Here is a 19,031-nt window from a genome sequence, read left to right as displayed (position 1 = left end):
GTATGCCACAGGCCCCGCTGTCTCTTCACCATCCTCTCCCCTGGTGTTTCTTGGCTGCTTTGGTTTGACATCCAAGCCCCCCCCCCCCCCCCCCCCCCCCCCGCCTTACAGTCCAGCCGCATGGGCTGCCTGCCAAGCACTCAAGTGCCCTTGACCTTTGCCATCCCCTGAAATCTCCCTGTGTCCAGTTCCGGACCACATCCTGCCCAGCGAGCGGAGGCCTCCCCTCTCCTGGGCTTTTGGGGGGCACTTTTCACTTCTAATGTGCTCCGTTTGGCTTCGTTTTGTAATTATCTGTGTTCCGGCTTCGTGTTCCCATGCGACAATCACGCAACTGAACCCAGTCTACGTTCCCGACCTGCAGGACCGTGAGGCGAACGAGTGGCTGTCGTTTGAAGCCGCTAAGTTTTGGAAGAGTTTGTTTCACCCTATTACCGTCACAATGGATTTACAATAGATACACAATCCTATGACAGATAACTGTCGCAAGAGATCACGGATATACGTCAGGGACGGTCGGAGCCCTGGCGATACGGCAGTGGAAAAACTCGTCAACTTGTCAGCAGGAAGCGGAAGTCCCAAAGTAGGCGAATAGATACGTGAATATATGTGATTTTACATGGTCGCCAGAGTTACGAAGCCAGGAAAGGAGGCAGGAGAGTTGGGGGAGGGGTGTTGTCTTACGTAAGGTGCTGAGGGAGAGCCCCACTGTGAGGCATCTGGCCCCCAGGTATGTCCTGAACTGCAAACAGGGACTCAAACAAATTCACATGCACGCGTATGCACAGCACTACTATTCACAACTGCCAAAAGGTGGAAGCAGCCCAGGTGTGAATCCGCGAAGAACAGATAATCCAAATGATGTGCTCCATCCACCCAATGTAATGTTAGCCATGGAAAGGAACAGAACTCTGACACCTGCTACAACATAGCTGGGCCTTGGAAAATTCGTGCTCAGTGAAGGAAGCCAGACACAAAAGCCCACACTGTAGGATGCCATCGCGTGAAATACTCAGAATAGGTAAATCTGTAAGGACGGAATGAAGATCAGTGGCTGCCAGGGGCTGGGGGAGGGGGAGGGGGGGCTGCTGCTGAATGGGGTGGGGTTTCCCTTTGGGGGTGATGGAAGTGTGTGGGAACCACAGAGGACGTGGTTGTACCACATTTTGAAAGCACTAAATGCCCCTGAATTGTTCACTCTAAAATGGTTAACAGCATGTTACGTGAATTTCATTTTTATTTCATTTCATATCATTTCTTTTTTTTTTTTAATTTTTTTTTTAACGTTTATTTATTTTTGAGACAGAGAGAGACAGAGCATGAACGGGGGAGGGTCAGAGAGAGAGAGAGACACAGAATCTGAAACAGGCTCCAGGCTCTGAGCAGTCAGCACAGAGCCCCACGCGGGGCTGGAACTCACATACCACGAGATCGTGACCTGAGCCGAAGTCGGACGCTTAACCGACTGAGCCACCCAGGCGCCCCTCGTTTCATATTTTAGAGAGAGAGAGTGTGTGAGTGAGGGAGAGAGGTAGAGGGACAGAGAGAATCTTAAATGGGCTCCATGCTCAGCACGGAGAATGATGTGGCTCGATCCCATGACCCTGGGTCATGACCTGTACTGAGTTGGATGCTCAAGTGACTGAGCCACCCAGGCACCCTGAGAATTTCATCTTAATATATTTAAATCTGGGGCGCCTGGGTGGCTCAGTCGGTTGGGCGGCTGACTTTGGCTCAGGTCATGATCTCACGGTGTGTGAGTTCGAGCCTCGCATCGGGCTCTGTGCTGGCAGCTCAGAGCCTGAAGCCTGCTTCAGATTCTGTGTCTCCCTTCCTGCCCCTCTCCAGCTTGCACTCTGTGTCTATCTCTCTCGCTTTCAAAAACGAATAAATGTTAAAAATTTTTTTTGAAATTTCCTTAAAAAAAAAAAAAGAGGTTATCAACTTAAAATGAGGCAAATGGGCCAATGGCCTTGTACGAAGAGGAAATTGGGACACACAGAGGGACACCAGGGATGCCTGAGCACAGAGGAAAGACACAGCTGTCTGCCAGCTAAGGCGGCCGGCCTCAGAAGAAACCGAAATTGGTCACCTTGATCTCAGGCTTCCAGCATCCAGAACCATGAGAAAACAGGTTTAAGTTCTCCAGTCTGTGGGATTTTGTTACGGCAGCCCTAGCAAAGTGAAACGACCACCATAGAACTTTAAAGAGTCAGTGTAATAGGCGTGTCCGGGGGGCTCAGTCAGTTAAGCGTCGAGTTAGGCTCAGGCCATGATCTCATGGTTCATGGGTTTGAGCCCCGCATCGGGCTCTGTGCTGACAGCTTGGAGCCTGCTTCGGATTCTGTGTCTCCCTCTCTCTCTGCCCCTCCCCTGCTTGCTGTCTCTCTCTCTCTCTCATAAATAAAGATTAAAACATTTTTTTTAATGAATACGTTTGGATAGAAGAGAAGCAAAAACTCCAGAGGCCATTCTGTAAAAGAGAAGCAGGAAATAGAAGGGTGCGTGTTGGTGGAATAAAACCCAGTACCTTGATCTTCCAGGCAACCCTTTCGGCTCTCCCTCCGGAGTTTGTCTTGGATCTGGACACTTCTCAGCCTTTGCTGTCACCCCGCTGTCCTCTGGACTATGGCATCAGCCTCCTCACCCGTCTCCCTGCTTCTCCCCGCCGTCTCTTGTCCATTCAGCTTCCGGAGAATCCTTCTGAAACATAATGGAGAGCATGCCTTCTTTGCTCTCTTCCCCCCAAAGGCTTCCTAACTTCTATTTAGAATAGAATTTAAAGGCCTTTCCACGTCTCACGTGGTTCTTCCTGACCCAGCCCTCCCCTGCTCTCACTCATGGTACGCCAGCCATGCTGGCTGCTTTGTTGCTCCTGGAGCACCCAGCACTTCTCAGGTCGCCGCCGGACCTTTGCACATGCTTTCCCCTCACCCTTTCACTCTTCCCTCAGATACCCGTATCGCTCACTTTACCTAGGACCCGCTCACACATCATCTCCTTAGAGAGGTCTTTGTTGACCATCTGATTTCAGATAGCCTCTGGGCGCCTGGGTGGCTCAGTCCGTCAAGCATTCGAGTCGTGATTTAGGCTCAGGTCACGATCTCACGGTTCATGAGTTGGAGTCCTGCATCAGGCTCTGACAGTGACAGTGTGGAGCCTGCTCGGGATTCTCTCTCTCTTTCTGCCCTTCCTGTGCTTGTGCTCTCGCTCTCCTTCTCTCTCTCTCTCTCAAAAGAAATAAACAAACTGAAAAAAATAAAATAGTCTCTATCACCCTCCACCCCCTCCCCTGCTTTGGTTGTCCATTACTGGACATTGTATACCTACATGTATACCTACAACCTGCCTCCTGCTGGGAAGACTCCACCAGGGGATCTCTTTCTGCTCTATTCCCGGCATTAGCTTAGCCAAGCCACACACAGAGAAGACACTTGAAAAGTTATCTGTTGACAGACTGAACAAGGCAAGCTCAAATGACTTCGAGATTGAGATTATAGAACAGATAGTGGTGTAAACGTTGGTATCGGGGCAGTAAATAACAGAGCCGGGGAAGGTGGGAGGTGCCGACAGGGAGGAAAGGAGAGTGGCAGTCCCCTGAACTTTTCAGCACAGGGGATAAATACAACCTGAAGCTGAGCCACGGGGTTAAAAAACACGGATTTTGGCCTTTAGAAGTTTTCATAACTCTCCCCCACAGTCATGGGCAAGGTCAGCCACGGACTTTGCAGGGCCCAGTGCAAAACAAGGAGGGGCTCCTAGCTGAACATTATGAAGAGTTACGAGCCCTTGGCAGCTAAGCGTCGAACCCAGCACGGGGCGGGGCCTCTGGGCCAGTCGGTGGCCCGTGAGGCTGGCCCTGGCGGCACGGTTTAGAATATTACATCTCTGGGGCGGAGAAATGTTGACCTTACATGCAGTTTAAATTCAGTTGTTTCTCTTCTGTCGGATTCCTGGCAATACCTTTTTTCGTTTTTCGTAGCATCAAAGTGTGACGTTACCTTCCTGAAATTATTTCTCTGCATGCTACCGGCAAGACGGAGGGCGTGCTAGTTTCCTCAATTATCAGCCAGCAGGGATGGCTTCTGGGTGAGAGTCGGACTCTCCCCGCGCGGCCCGCGCTGCCCGCGCTTTCAGAAAGCAGCGCGTCGCCGGGGCGTCCTTCCCGCCTGCCGGGCGGGGGCGCGCGGCTCCGAGGCGGGCTCCGGGGCCGCGCGCCTGCGCATGCGCGGGCCGTTGGAGGGCCGGAACTCAGTTTCGGGGCTGCGCTGCCGGCGGAGCGCGTTGGGCGAGGCGCCGGACGTCGCGGCGGTGGCGGCCGGCGGCGAAGCTGGAGCGGCGGTGGCGGCGGCGGCGGGAGGCCGGGGCTGAGGCCGGGGCCGGGGCCGGGGCTGCGAGGCCCGCGGGGCGGCAGGCGGCGGCGGCGGCCCGGGGCTCGAGCCCGGAGGCGGGATCGGCCGCCATGGCCGAGAGCATCGTGAGTGGGGCGGCAGCGCGAGCGGGGCGCCGGGATGAGGCAGCAGATTTACCGGCGCGGCCTGTGGGGCGGCGGAGTCCGCCTCCCGCCGCCGCCTCCCGGCCGAGGGCTCGCGCCGTCCCCGCCCTCCCGCCCCTCCCCGGCCGTTGGCGACGCGGGCCGCGCGGGCCCCGCCGGGAGGGCCGGGCCGGGTGCGGGGCCGCGGGCCTTCCGCCACCACGTCCCCGGCGCGGGCCGGGCTGCGGGGCAGGGCTGCGGGGCGGCGGGCCTTCGGAGCCGGGGCGCGCCCCTGCCCGCGCACCGGGCCCCGGAGGTGCCGGCTCAGAGTTCCCGCGAGGAGAGAGCTCTTGTGTCCAGAGGGGCCTTTGCGGACGCGGGGTGCCGGGCGGGGGGCGCACGGCGGCTCGCCGCCTCCTGCCCCTCCGTGGCAAGGACAGTTTGACAGCTACCTGTTTGAAAGGGGACGTTTTAGATTTGACTTGTGACCAGGAATTAGGAATTGGCATGCCCTCCCCCCCCCCCCCCCCGCCGTGCCCCTTAAGTCAGTGGAAACGAGGAGGAAAAAAACAAAACAAAACCAAATCGGAAAACAAAACAGTCCTCCCTTGACTTGTGGCAAGTTGCCTCTCAGAAGTAAATGTGGCTGGGAAAAAATCAACAGACCAGGTGGACAGAAGAATTTTGGTTAATGTTAAGGAACATTTGGGATTTCTGGGGGGAAGGCAAAGCAGTATTGGGTGGCAGGTACTATTCCTGCTTTAGCGGAGTGATGGCTTCTGCAGTTTGGCTGGGGGGTCCAGACTGGCCTGGAATCTGCCTTCTGGATGTCTTGGGTCTACAGGAAGGAGCTCTGGAGTTGGAGGCTTTCCTCTAGCCCTCCCTCGGCTGCCGTGCAGGCCCCCTGGCGTCTCCTCCATGTTTCCCATGGATGAGCAGAGGGAATAAATGCCCCAAGAGAAACTTAAGAGAAATTGACTCTTTTCTTGTTTTAAATGTTTTTATTTTTGAGACAGCGTGAGCTGGGGAGGGGCACAGAGAGAGGGAGACCGGAATTGAAGCGGGCTCCACACTGACAGTACAGAGCCCCGACGCGGGGCTCGAACTCCGGAGTGATGAGATCATGACCTGAGCTGAAGTCAGACGCGGAGCTGACTGAGCCACCCAGGCGCTCCTCTTTTCTTTTTTTTTAATGTTTTTTTTTTTTTTTTTTAATTTTTATTTTTGAGACAGAGAGAGAGACAGAGCACCAGTGGGGGAGGGGCTGGGAGAGAGGGAGACACAGAATCCGAAGCAGGCTCCAGGCTCCGAGCTGTCAGCACAGAGCCTGACTCAGGGCTCGAACTCACGAACCCGTGAGATCATGACCCGAGCTGAAGTCGGACGCTGAACCGACTGAGCCACCCAGGCGCCCCATCAGTAACTTCTAAAAAAAAGGATGAGAATCAGCATTCAAATCTACTTTCAAACTCTCTTTACTGTCATATTTCAGTTCAAGTAGCCACGGACAAACATGTTTTAGAAAAGGACATTTTTCCACTGGTGTGTGTAAGGCTAGGTGAGAAACTGTGGGTGTAACTGATTTTTATCTGGCTAATGCTTGGGCTCTCCAAGAAGTGTTCCAGGCTCATTTTCTTCTAGATAGTGAAACCTAAGTTAGCAGGAGGCTGTGTGTCTCTGCCTCTCCTTGTGTGTTCTATTTGGTGGCCTGCGTCAGAGACCACACTAGAACTTCCCTCGGTACAAATTATGTTTGTTGGAGTTAAATACTGGGTTTAGTTGAGAAACCTGGACTCTGCCCTGTTGCAGATGATCAAATAGAAGGACTTCTTAAGCTTCAGAACATTCCAGAAACATGTAAGCCTGGCCTTTAGCTCAGAGGTGGAGCGTCATGCTCTTGTTCCGAAGTGAACGGTCAAAGGGAGGGTCACAGAATCTCCCACAGAGAAACGCAGCTCTTGTTAACGTGCCACAGTGTTGCAGACAGATTTCAGGAACAAATGGAAGTATTTGCTGCCCGTGCTGTGCATCATGGAAACGTTTTTCTGGGTGTTCAGTCCAGAGTGAAGTGGAGTAGAAATCAAAACTCAAAAGAATCTGGATTTGTGCTCCTCACTGACGAGGGAGAAAGTTGAACAGATGTAGTTAAGCAAACAGAAAATGTTTTGTGCTCTTAACAATTGGGATTTCTTAAGGGTTATTCAAAACAAAATCTTCAAAATTGAGAACTGTGGAGACAAAGCCTTTTCAGTCAAGTGAAAGTAGAAAATGAGACAGTCCAGCTACTTGAGGAGAATCTAGATTATTCTTATTTTGTTCGAAAGTAGCAGGCAGATCAAAAGCCATTGTGGCATTTTGTTGTGAATCAGTGAAAAAAAGTTTTTTTTAATTAAAATTCTTTTTTTTTTTTTTTTTAAGATTTTATTTTTAAGTGATCTCTACACCCAACGCGGAGCTTGAACCCACAACCCCAAGATCAGGAGTCACACACTCCTCCAACTGAGCCAGCCAGGTGGTTTTCAGCCAGTGAAAACCTTTTTTTTTTATTTTTTTTTATTTTTGGGACAGAGAGAGACAGAGCATGAACGGGGGAGGGGCAGAGAGAGAGGGAGACACAGAATCGGAAACAGGCTCCAGGCTCCGAGCCATCAGCCCAGAGCCTGACGCGGGGCTCGAACTCACGGACCGCGAGATCGTGACCTGGCTGAAGTCGGACGCTTAACCCACTGCGCCACCCAGGCGCCCCTGAAAACCTTTTTTAAAAACAATGGCTTGTGACGTTTTCCATGTGTAAAGGGTTCTGTTGTTAGTTTGGTGTGTGTGTGGTTTTCTGTACGGGGCACAGAAGTTGCTGGGAGGAGAGTGCACCGGGAGCACTGGGTGCTGTGCTCCTGCCCTTTCCTCCTGTCCCAGGTGTCCCTGGGAGCGCTGTCTGTCTGGTTCGTGGCAGGGCATGTCCTTTCACGCTCCCTGACTAAGGCAGGCACTTGGATGGTGGGCCGTGCGTGGCAGCTCCCTCCCCACCCCGCGCCCCCGCCCCCCAAGGACTTTGATCAGCATAAAAATCCAGTCCTAGAAAGTGGTCCTCTTTGTGTGGCCTTCCAGGCCTGCCAGAAAGATCTTTTTTCTTAAAACCCTGCCAAGCTCACTGTGGTGTTAAACACCTTTATTTCTTTTCTTTTAGTCTCTTTATTAAAGTTCACAAATTAGAAGGTTTCCTGTGATTCTTCTAGATCACTCTACTTTTTGTGTACGGATTCTGGAACACGGTGAGATCTTTTTTAAAGAACCCGGCTGGCTGTTCGTGGTTCATGGAGGAGTTTTTTTCTTGCTGTTGTTTGTTGTTGTTTTTGTAAATCCGAAGAGAAAAATGTTAAGTGTTTCAGATATCTTCCTTGTGAATAGTGGTTAAAAACTGAAGTGTTTCTCTGAGTGAAATGGTGATGGGGTTTCTTCCCTTGTGGTGGTGAATCTCCTCTACCTCGGCTTCATCTTCTGAAATTCTGGCTTGGGTGTGGCCAGGGGAAGGGTGAGGTTTGGCTCTAAGTTTCGGTGACCCAGATGCTGAGAGACTGCAGATGTTAGTTTCAGTGGTAGGTTGGGAGCTTACTCATCCATGTGGTGACCACCTTGTTTCATTTGTGACAGATAATCCGTGTCCAGTCCCCGGACGGGGTGAAGCGGATCACAGCCACGAAGAGAGAAACAGCCGCAGCGTTTCTGAAAAAGGTAGCTGTGGCCTGGGTGTGTCCTCCCCCCCCCCCCCTGCCCTTTTGCTCCCTTCCCGTCTGTGCTGCCTCTTCCCTCCTCCTCTCCTGATTCTGCCCACTCCCTAGCTCAGCCTCTGGCACTGCTTTTCTCTGTCATGACGGATTGGACTGACCCGGCGTCAGATCGTGTCACAGCTGACCATTGGTTACACTCGTAGGACCAGGGGGGCCGAAGATGAGTGGAAAAATAGTTCACGGGACTGGTGTTTACGAGAATGAAAAATTGGAGAGTGAAAGACTTCGGCTGTCCACCAAAGGAGACTTGTTAAAAACACGTATAGAGTGATCCACTTTGTTCCTAGAGACTTAGAGCCACGTGCACAGATGTGTTGGGTGAGCACAGAATGTAGTGGGAAAGAGCACAGCCAGATTTAAGAAGGGTCACCCAGGGAGGAGAGTGGCCTTTGCTTTATACCCCATGCCAGAGATTGGCAAACTGTGGCTCATGGGCTGACTAATTTTTTTCCCCCTCAGCACGCTGATTGCGTTTCCCTGACCTCCTGTTTCTGTAAATAAAGTTTTATCAGAACCCAGCCACACTCACTGGTTTATGTATCGTCTGGCTGCTCTTGAACTCCCACAAGGAGCTGAGTAGTTGTGACGGACACCATATGGCTTGCGAAAATATGCACTTTCCTTTAGGGAAAAAGTGTGCCCACCTTTATACATTCGGTATTATTTGAATCTGTTGTGAGCAGATGTTACCTTTGTGATAATAAATATTGTTTTTCATTTTCATAAACAAAAAAGGTTTCGGGGTCATAGACTGTTAGAGCCAGGGGAAATCTTAGGTGGCATGTAGTCTGATCTTTTCTTTTTTTCACAAAGGTGGAAACTGAAGGCCTGGGAAGTAAACAGATTTAGGACGATCACTGGGCTGTCATCTGTTAGTGGGTCCACAAGACTTATTTGGGAAATTTGGTTTCTTTCTTTTTTAATTTTTCTAATGTTTATTTATTTTTGAGAGAGACTGACAGAGCATGAGTGGGAGAGGGGTAGAGAGAGAGCGAAACAGAACCTGAAGTAGGCTCCAGGCTCTGAGCTGTCAGCACAGAGCCGGACGTGGGGCTCAAACTCATAAACTGTGAGATCATGACCTGAGCGAAAGTCGGGCGCTTAACTGACTAAGCCACCCAGGCAGCCGTTTCTTTCTTTTTTTTTTTTAAATTTTTTTTTAATGTTTTATTTATTTTTGAGACAGAGAGAGTCAGAGCATGAGCAGGGGAGGGGCAGAGAGAGAGAGGGAGACACAGAATCGGAAGCAGGCTCCAGGCTCTGAGCTGTCAGCATACAGCCCGACGCGGGGCTCGAACTCATGAACTGTGAGATCATAACCTGAGCCGAAGTCGGACGCTTAACCAACTGAGCCACCCAGGTGCCCCTCCTCTTTTTTTTTTTTTTTTTTTTTTAACGTTTATTTATTAATTTTGAGAGAGACAGAGTGTGAGTAGGGGAGGAACAGAGAAGGAGACACAGAATCCAAAGCAGACTCTGAGCTGTCAGCACAGACCCTGATGTGATGCTTGACTCACGAACTGTAAGATCATGACCTGAGCTGAAGTCGGATGCTTAACTTACTGAGCCACCCAGCCACCCTTGGGAAATTCGGTTTCTAAAAGGTAGTTGCTATCATAATGCCATAGCACTGCTTACAGGGCTATATTTATAAGAATAAAAGGAAAGAGAATTAGCTGCGCTAGATGCCAGAGAGGAGAATCTCTGAGTCTTTAAGAAATTCTAATTTCCTCCTCTTTGCTCTTTTTGTAGCTGCTGACCGTGGTCAGCTTGCTCCTAGGGGTCGAGCTGGGGTACGGTGCATTCTAGAATTCTCGAGAGATCATCTGAGACTGAGATTAAGCATTAAGTAGCCACTGCTTAGGCAATTGTGTGATAAACACCAGCCATTAGAGTCCTGTGTGCTGTTCTTTTTTTCTTTGAGGCTTTGTGGTAGGGAAATTTCTTAAATCTATAGTGACCATGTAGGAATATGATTTTGATTTTAACTTGAGGCTTTTGTGCTTGGTAGCAAATGTAGGGTTGTCAAACAGGTTACGTTCAGGTTTCAGAGAAACCTAAGAATATGACATCGTAGTTCTCACTTTTATTTGCTTTACAAGTATCCTTACAGTGCTAGTATTTCCCTCTGGGTAGTTCATTGTCACCTCACACAGGGAGACGCAGAATGACAACCAGTCACTGGGAGGGTTGGAGTTGGGGGGTGTGGGGTAGCTTTGACCGCTTTGTCTCTGAAGCCGTCGTCTGCATAGTAGTTACTGTCTAGGGGAGATTTTCTTGGGAATACTCAAAAAACAAACATACTTATTACTCTGAAATGTGTTTCCCCTTAAATGAAAATCCTTTCTTCTGGTTAGAAGAATAATGTGGATTAATTATAAAAGGTGCAAACAATGCAGAAAAGTATAAAGAAGCAAGTGAGAACCACTCAGAAATAACCGTTAACGTGGCACGTCTTTAGTGCACGCGTGTGCACACATACACAGGTGTGTGCACATCTTCAATAAGTGGGATCGTACCGGACTGTCGCTGTATTTCATCAAATCTAAGACATTGTTGAGTTTAAGGAGAAACATTTATGTACCAGTAGGAAAGAAAAAATGCTTTCACACCTGCTTTCCCTTGTCATTTAGGTTTTATATTTACATAAAGTGTTTTTCTAGACTTGCTTGGAATTATTTATTAAAAAACGTTTGAGAGAGAGGGAGCGTGTGGGCATGTGCTCAAGGGAGGGACAAGAGAGAGGGAGAGAGAATCCCAAGCAGGCTCTGCACTGTGAACAGAGCCCAGTGCAGGGCTCGATCTCACGAACCACGAGATCATGGCCTGAGCTGAAAACAAGAGTTGGATGCTTAACTGACTGAGCCACCCGGGCGCCCCTGGAAGTTTATTTTAATCACGTGTTGTTCTTATACAGACACAAGAAGGAAAATCTAAGTGAAATTAATTGGGTCGGATCTCTCTCCAATGTCATATTCAGAGTCTGGCCCTTCTGAACCATTGTTTGGATTCAGCTGTCACTGTCCCCATCTCCCTGCAGAGGGTCATCTTCTGCTCTGTCAGGAGGATTAACACCAGCTGCCCACACCTGTTCTGTAGGCGCTGGTACTGGAGGTTTTCTTGGGAATACTCAAAGACTGCTGTCTTGCTAGCGGGCGGGGCCCAGCAGCCAGAATTCCTGTTCTTTCCTTGATTGATCATTAGATGGCTTGTTTGACAGAAATGTCGAGGGATGACAGTTATTCAACCATGCTACCTAGGGGACAGGTTTACAGGAGCTCAGGGAGTCACCTGTATGTCCTGCTGCCCCGCAGGCAGGAACTGTAACACGCCATTGTTCCTAAGATGCATCCATTCTCAAAGATGTTAAAAACTTACAGGAGAGTTTGTAACTTGGTTTTTTTCACTTGACAATACGTTAAGGAATGGTTTTACGTCAATAAATGTAGATTTATATCTTTTTAAAAATTATGTTTAAAAGTAACGCCTAACAGGGGCGCCTGGCTGACTTAGTCGGTGGAGCATGCAACTCTTCATCTTGGGGTCGTGAGTTCAAGCCCCTCGGCTGTAGAGATTACTTTAAATTAAAAAAAAAAAAAAAAATAAAAAAAATTTTTTTTTTTTTTTTTTTTTTTTTTAGTGTTTATTCTTGAGAGATAGAGACAGCGTGGACAGGGCAGGGACAGAGAGAGACACAGGATCCAAAACAGGCTCCAGGCTCCAGGCTCCGAGCTGTCAGCACAGAGCCCAATGAGGGGCTCGAACTCACGAACCACGAGCTCATGACCTGACCGGAAGTTGGATGGATGCTTAAACGACTGAGCCACCCAGGCACCCGGAGATTACTTTAAACGTTGGTTTCGGGGCGCCTGGGTGGCTCAGTCGGTTAAGCGTCCGACTTTGCGTCAGGTCATGAGCTGGCGGTCCGTGGGTTTGAGCCCCACACCGGGCTCTGTGTTGACAGCTCGGAGCCCGGAGCCTGCTTGGGATCCTGTGTCTCCCTCTCTCTCTGCCCCAACCCCACTCGTGCTCTGTCTCTCTCAAAAAAATTAATGAACTTAAAAAAAATTTTTAAAAATTGGTTTAGACGGTAAATTTTGTGTGTCATTTTCTTTTAAGAGTTTAAAGTTTGTTTTTTTGTAATCTCTACAGCCAGCGTGGGGCCCGAACTCACAACTCTGAGAGTCCCACGCTCCACCGACTGAGCCAGCCACGCGCCCCCATCTAACCCGTTTTTAAGTGTACAGTTCAGTAGTGTTACGTGTACGCGTATCGTCGTGCAACCGTCGCGACCATCTGTTTCCAGAACTTTTTCGTCTTTCAAATCTGAAACTCTCCCCGTAAACAGATAGCTCCTCTTTCTCGCCACCCCCGGTCCTTGGTATCTGCCGTCGCGCGTTGTGTCTCCGCGAAGGACCGCCCCGGGGGTCTCGCGAAGTAGATCGTGCTCATTTTCAGGAACCAGCGATCTGGCTGCGCGTAAGCGGGCTTGGGGTGGCTTTCCTGTTCCCTCACAGACTCGTGTGTCGGCCGCCGTGACCATTGCCGGCTCCGGCTTGCCGTCCCCGCGTTGGACGGCCTTGATCCCGCCTCAGCACGTGGCGCTGCGCCCTCTGAGGACCCACGTTTGCGAGTGTGAGGACACGGGTGAGGTGGAGCGGCTCTCGCGGTCTCGGCGCCGCTGCTTCTTTGAGACCATCTAACGCCCCTCGTCCCGCGCGCCGCCAGGCCGGAAGCCCCTCGGAGGGGCCGCCCGTCCGGCCCGGCCCGCGCCCGCCCCTCGTGCTCCTCAGCTGACCCGCCCGGGCGGGTGGAGGGCTCCGTCCCGCCCTGGCTGCCCTCTGCGGTCTGGGACCCGGTCCCGTCTTCTTCTTTTGTGACCACGAAGTAAAGTACATCCCAAGATGGGCTCGCACATCACAGGCGGCCAAGTGACGGAAGGTGACGGAGACGCTTAGGTCGGGCGGGGCGCCGCCGGTGCCGCGGGATCGGCCGGTCGGCCTTCCCCGCTCCCTCGGCTCTCTCCGGGCTTGACGCGGAGCGCTTCCCCGCTCTCCTGTGTTGTGCCGCCTCAGCGTGCGTTCCTAAACCCCAGATTTTGGTTTTGCCTGTTTCTGAGTCTGACGTAAATGGAATCATGCCGTGTGTTCTTGTTACTTTGAGTTATACGTGTATTAACTTCATTCCGTACCATTTCCGGCTCCATTACGGTAACCGTACGCAGAGTTTACCCCAGGTGTGGCCGTAAGGTTTTTAAGACCTCGATGATGCCCTTGTGAGACTGTGCTCAGACTTCCGTTGTTAACGGCCGGCGCCTCGTGGTAGATTGCCGGATCTTTACATAACGAACTCAAAAGTTCGCAGAAGCGGTTCGTTGGAGTAGCATGAAAAAGTACTCCGTACACGCCTGTCTCTCTCAGAAGTGGGATTCGACGTACGTGAAGTACTGTTGCCGGTCAGCACGTTTGAAAACGCTGCTGCCTCTCAGGCCCGACGGGAAGCACAAAGCTCTGGTCCTGCGGTCCCGGGGGGACTTGCCTTCACGCAGAGGGCCGGCTCTACAGCAACCCTACCCCATTCGGGAAACGCCTTTTCATCCCGGGAGTGCGTGGCAGCTTTCGCGGAGCTCACCCTTCCGGTGAAAGCTTTCTCATTTCTGGGAATAGCTTGCAAGGCATCGTGTACGGAAACACACGACACTTTTGCAGAAAAGCCGAAATGCCACAGTCGGTGAACTTCAGTTTATACCTGAGTTATTTCAGAGAAAAGTCAAACTAAAGACGTTATCTTTAGTCTTTAGTCTTTTTCTGCAGTTGGGAATACACATTTCATGGTCTTCATTTGCTCGTGCTTTATTTTATTAACGCCTTTTTTATTTGTTTAATATTTTATTTTTGAGAGAGAGAGAGAGAGCAGGGAAGGGGTGAGAGAGGGGGACAGAGGATCTGAAGTGGGCTCTGCGCCGACATCAGAGAGCCCGACGCGGGTCTCAGACTCCCCAACCGTGAGATCATGACCTGAGCCTTGGACACAACCTACTGAGCCACCCAGTGGCCCCTTATTAATGTCAGTTTTAGCCTGGAAAAAACCATGTGGACGGTATCAGATACCACGTTTGTCTCATAGAAAATCTCGTTTGGGGGCGCCTGGGTGGCGCAGTCGGTTAAGCGTCCGACTTCAGCCAGGTCACGATCTCGCGGTCTGTGAGTTCGAGCCCCGCGTCAGGCTCTGGGCTGATGGCTCGGAGCCTGGAGCCTGTTTCCGATTCTGTGTCTCCCTCTCTCTCTGCCCCTCCCCCGTTCATGCTCTGTCTCTCTCTGTCCCAAAAATAAATAAAAAAACGTTGAAAAAAAAAAAAAAAAAAAAAAAAAAAAAAAAAAGAAAATCTCGTTTGTCTGAAGACCATTTCTTATCACTTGGAGAATTTCAGAGTTTTCAACAGTTTCCTATTACGTAGTTTAGAGTTTTTGTTGTCATGCTTTTTGCCTTATTATCCTGGTTGTTGGAGTCGCTTGCAATCCATTTCTTTAAAATGGGTAGAGGGGCGCCTGGGTGGCTCAGTTGGTTAAGCGTCTGATATCAGCTCAGGTCACGATCTCATGGTTTGTGAGTTCGAGCCCCACATCGGGCTCTGCACACTGACCGTGTGGAGCCTGCTTGGGATTCTCTCTCTCCCTCTCTGTCTACTCCTCCCTAGCTTTTGTGCTCTCGCGCACGCACGCTGTCTCAATAAATAAACATTCAAAAATCAAATCGGTAGAAAATAAGGTTAATATGTAAGGTTAATCATTAAATCAACTTTTTTCTCATAGTGAATTAATAGTAGGTTTTAGCAATAAATCTGTACATTTTTTTAAATATTTATTTATTTTGAGAGAAAGTGAGCACACACGTGCGCAAGGCGGGGAGGGGCAGAGAGAGAGAATCTCAGCCAGGCTCCACGCTGTCGGTGCAGACCCCATCATGGGTCTTGGGCCCATGAACAGTGAGGTCATGACCTGAGCCAGAATCACAGAGTTGGACGCTCAACCCACTGAGCCATCCGGGTGCCCCTGCAGTTCTTTTTTTGAAACCAATCACGAGAGGGGCGCCTGGGTGGCTCAGTCGGTTGGGGGTTGAGCGTCCAACTTCGGTTCGGGTCATGATCTCGCAGTCTGTGAGTTCGAGCCCCGTGCCAGGCTCTGTGCTGACAGCTCGGAGCCTGGAGCCTGCTTCAGATTCTGTGTCTCCCTCTGTCTCTGCCCCTTCCCTACTCATATTCTGTCTCTCAAAAATGAATAAACGTTAAAAAAAAAATTTTAAAAAGCACACGAGACACACCTGGGTGGGTCAGTCAGTTAAGCATCTGACTTCAGCTCAGGTCATGATCTCACAGTTCGTGAGTTCGAGCCCCGAGTCAGGCTCTGTGCTGACAGCTCAGAGCCTGGAACCTCCTTTGGGTTCTGTGTCTCTTTCTCTGCCCCTCCCCTCTTCATTCTCTCTCTCTCGAAAATAAACATAAAAAATTTTTTTAAACCAATGATGAAACATTTAATGTGATAGTTTCCTATCGTATAGTTTAGAGTTTTTGCTGTCATGCTTTCTGCCTTATTCTTCCAGTGTTTTTCCTGGGTGTGACTTGTATCTGGTGTTGCGTTCATCAGCCTGGGGAACATCCGGCATTTCCTGTAGTGGAGGCTTGCTGGTGACGCCCTCTTAGGTTTTGGCCTGAAAACGTTTTCAGTGTGCCTTTGTATTTGAAGGGTATTTTCGCCAGATAGAGAATTCTGAGTTGACAGATTTTTGTTCCATCTCAGCACTTTGAAGGCGTCCTTCCATTGTCTTCTGGTCTCCATTGATCTCCGGCTGTCAGCGGTTCGAGCATGATGCATGCACCTAGGGGTGGTTTTTTAATGGATCTCACTTGGGATTTGCTGAACTTCCTGGATTTGTTACTCGGTTTGTTGTCACTTTTGAGGTTTTCAGCCATTCTCTCTTCAAATACTTTCCAGTTCTCTATTTTCTTTTCCGTAGGATCATTAATTAAATGTTGTCCCAGGAGTTCTGAAGGTTCTGTTCATTTGCTGACAAATCTCTGTTTTGAGGTCGTGCAGGCTCTAGTAATCTGTCTTCAGGTACATTGACTCCTTCTGCCTCTCCCTTCGGCTGGCAAGCCCATCGGTGTTTTCCGTTTCAGTTATCGTATTTTTCTGTTGTAGAATTTCCATTTGATTCTCTTTTATCGTTTGTTTCTCTGATGAGACTCCTGGTCTCTTCGTTTGCCTCTGCCCTGCTGGCCCCTGAGCATTGAGCCGTGGCTCGGACTCCTCTCCTGGCCGGGTCTCAGGTGCTGACTGCCGGCTGATGCCTTCCCCAGGGTGCCTGGGCGTTGGAGGGAAGGCTTGGCTTTCCCTTCAGTCTTCCTCCTCCTCGGCCCTCTTCCTTGCTTCCTTACAGGTGTGGCTTCCATCCCACCTGCTTCCAAGCCAGAAGTCTGAACACCCCGCTTATGTCCTTCCTTTCCCTCACTCTGTCCTGCCCCTCATCCCGCCCATCAGCAGAGGCCGTTGATTATGAGAGCTGGAAGGTCCTCCCCGCTCCGTCCCCAAGTCTCGGCCGTGTCTCATCCCGTCTCCTCTGGGCTCTCTTCCCACCTTCAGACTGTCGATGGCTTGGCAGCCCCCTGCCCTTAGCCCCTGCGGCCCTGTGTGCCAGCTCTTGTCCCCCTTCCCATTCTGTTGCTGACCGTTTCCTTTCTGCCCGCTGGGCTCTGGCCTCACTGGCCTCTCTCTTCCCACCCCCTTCCTGCCTCTCGGCCTCTGTGCTGCTCCTGCTGGCTGCACTCTTCCTTCTCAGCTCTGAGTAGCAGCTTTAGTCTCTTCCTCCGGGCCTCTGCTCAGACGTGGTCTTCGCAGAGGCCTGTCTGTCCTCCCATCTAGAGTGGCCTCTCCCATGCTTCCCTCTCTTCCTTTCCTGCCGTGGTGCTGACCTCGACCTGTGCTTCTCATCTGCTAACTTTCTCTCCCCGCTGTGATGCTGAGGTCCTCGATAGCAGGAACCTTGGCTTTGTTGTTCACGGTCGTGTTCGGGGCGCCCAGAGTGGAGCCGTCACGTAAGACTGTTTACTGGTTGGTGAGTGAGCAGTGAGTATTCTCGGCACCCACTGAGTACCTGGCATGGTGGACACTTGCTGTCATAGACATGGGAGCCTCGTTCTTCACTTCTGGCTGTCTTCTGCTGGGCTTTAACGTTGGAATTGATTTCAAAAATAGAAATAAACTTTGCAGATACGGCCGTGACTTTTGCTTGCGTCAAACTCTCACACGTGTCATTCAATCATTTACACAAATCTTCGCTTCTGCTTGGCCACTTTTTTCATTTTACTTGACATCTGTGTGGGCAGCACAAATTTCCTCCCAAGAGAGCAAAATAACAAAAGAAATTTGGTTCACGAGGAACAGTTTCTAAATTTAACGAGTGTTCTAATATTATTATTTGGTATGTGTGTGGCCTGAGTAGTGATACTCAACATTTTTTTAAATCTGTTGTTTTCTGCTTGTTTTAGGTCGCAAAAGAGTTTGGCTTCCAGAATAATGGCTTCTCAGTTTACATAAATAGAAACAAGACTGGAGAGATAACAGCATCATCTACCAAATCCCTGAGTCTGCTCAAAATCAAGTAAGTGCCATGGGGGGATGACAGGGCGGGGAGGGGGTGACTCCAGTGGCCCACCGATCGCTCATTCTACCCGATTGCCTCCCAGTGCCACTGCGCGGTGACTGGAGTGCAGGTGAGCGTGTTTTTTGCCGGGATTTCAGCAGTCACACCGGCTCCGCTGGTCCTCTTGTGCTGAGCTGATTGACTTGCAGATTCTGAGCTTTTGTCACTGAGGAGAGAGAGTTATGGGTTCGGGGTGTGCGCCCAGCTGCACACTCAGCTCTGTCTCTGCAGAGAAGGACCTTGAACGTGGCCATGGGGAGTTCTGCCTCGGGACTGCTTGGCGGGGAGGAGGGGCCGTCGCCCACACTATATTTCTTGGTGGCGTGACCCCCTCGAGCTCCTTAGCGGGGGGCAGTCACGTCAGTAGGGTTTCCAGGACATAGAGACCTCTTACTGTGGCCGCTGCCTGTTCTCCGTAGTTTAATTGGAGCCCAGCCACATCCATGCGTTGCTGTGCTCTTGTGCTCCAAGGGCAGAGCTGAGTGATTGTGACAGACGGCCTGGCCCCCGAAGCCAAAAATACTTACTGTTTGGCTCTTCACAGAAGAAGTTTGCTGACTCCTGTCCGAACTGTCTGGGCATACCTGCTCACGTGCCGGTGATCTCCGTCCTCGGCGGCGAGCTTGGAGCTCTCTCCTGTCGGGGCTGCAGGCCGTGTGGCTGCTGTGGTGATCGAGCTGGCTTTGCTGGCGGTCGGCCCTGCGTCTGTTTACCAGTTAGAATAATAGGCTATTTGGACAATTTGTGTGATCGTTTTTAGGTTCGTGAATTAGTATGCCTAGGAGGAAAAATACGCAATTATAACATTCATTCATTTGTTCCTCAACAGATATTTGTTGGGTACCTGCCACTTGCCTGTTTCTGTAATTAGCTAAAGCCTTTCGTTGTTGTTGACGTCCATTCCCCACATGGGTGAGGTCATCCTTCCTCTCAGCTTGTAAAGGGCTTTGTATCTTGAGAATCTTCTCGTGAACGTTCCGTGGTTTGAGTTCATCTGGGGAAGTTACTTAACCCCCCTGGGCCTCACCCTCTCGGTCCGCGAGTAGCAGTGCCGCCTTCCCGTGGCCGCGCAG

At 50.7% G+C, this 19,031-nt stretch overlaps 1 protein-coding gene and 1 long non-coding RNA gene across 2 annotated transcripts in view; one reads left to right on the top strand and one right to left on the bottom strand.

The window, feature by feature from the left end:
* Positions 1 to 106: 106 nt before the first annotated feature.
* On the bottom strand, positions 107 to 4,189 carry LOC145713104 (uncharacterized). Its single transcript, XR_014136040.1, has 3 exons — positions 4,002 to 4,189; positions 2,531 to 2,703; positions 107 to 1,027 (listed from the first exon to the last, which is right to left on the bottom strand). It is a non-coding gene; the product is annotated as an uncharacterized LOC145713104 (long non-coding RNA).
* A 139-nt stretch (positions 4,190 to 4,328) lies between these two features.
* The window catches only part of NPLOC4 (NPL4 homolog, ubiquitin recognition factor), a 61,775-nt gene continuing 47,072 nt past the window's right edge, over positions 4,329 to 19,031 (top strand). Inside the window, exons 1-3 of the mRNA XM_078437999.2 lie at positions 4,329 to 4,477; positions 8,123 to 8,203; positions 17,804 to 17,916. Coding sequence (XP_078294125.1) covers positions 4,463 to 4,477; positions 8,123 to 8,203; positions 17,804 to 17,916 — 209 coding nt within the window. The 5' untranslated portion in view covers positions 4,329 to 4,462. The remainder of the gene's footprint in view (positions 4,478 to 8,122; positions 8,204 to 17,803; positions 17,917 to 19,031) is intronic.

Source organism: Panthera onca, chromosome E1 (assembly GCF_046562875.1).
Source record: "Panthera onca isolate mPanOnc1 chromosome E1, mPanOnc1 haplotype 2, whole genome shotgun sequence".
NCBI lineage: Eukaryota > Metazoa > Chordata > Mammalia > Carnivora > Felidae > Panthera > Panthera onca.
Note: the sequence above shows the minus strand (reverse complement) of the source record. Positions and strands in the feature narration are given on the sequence as shown.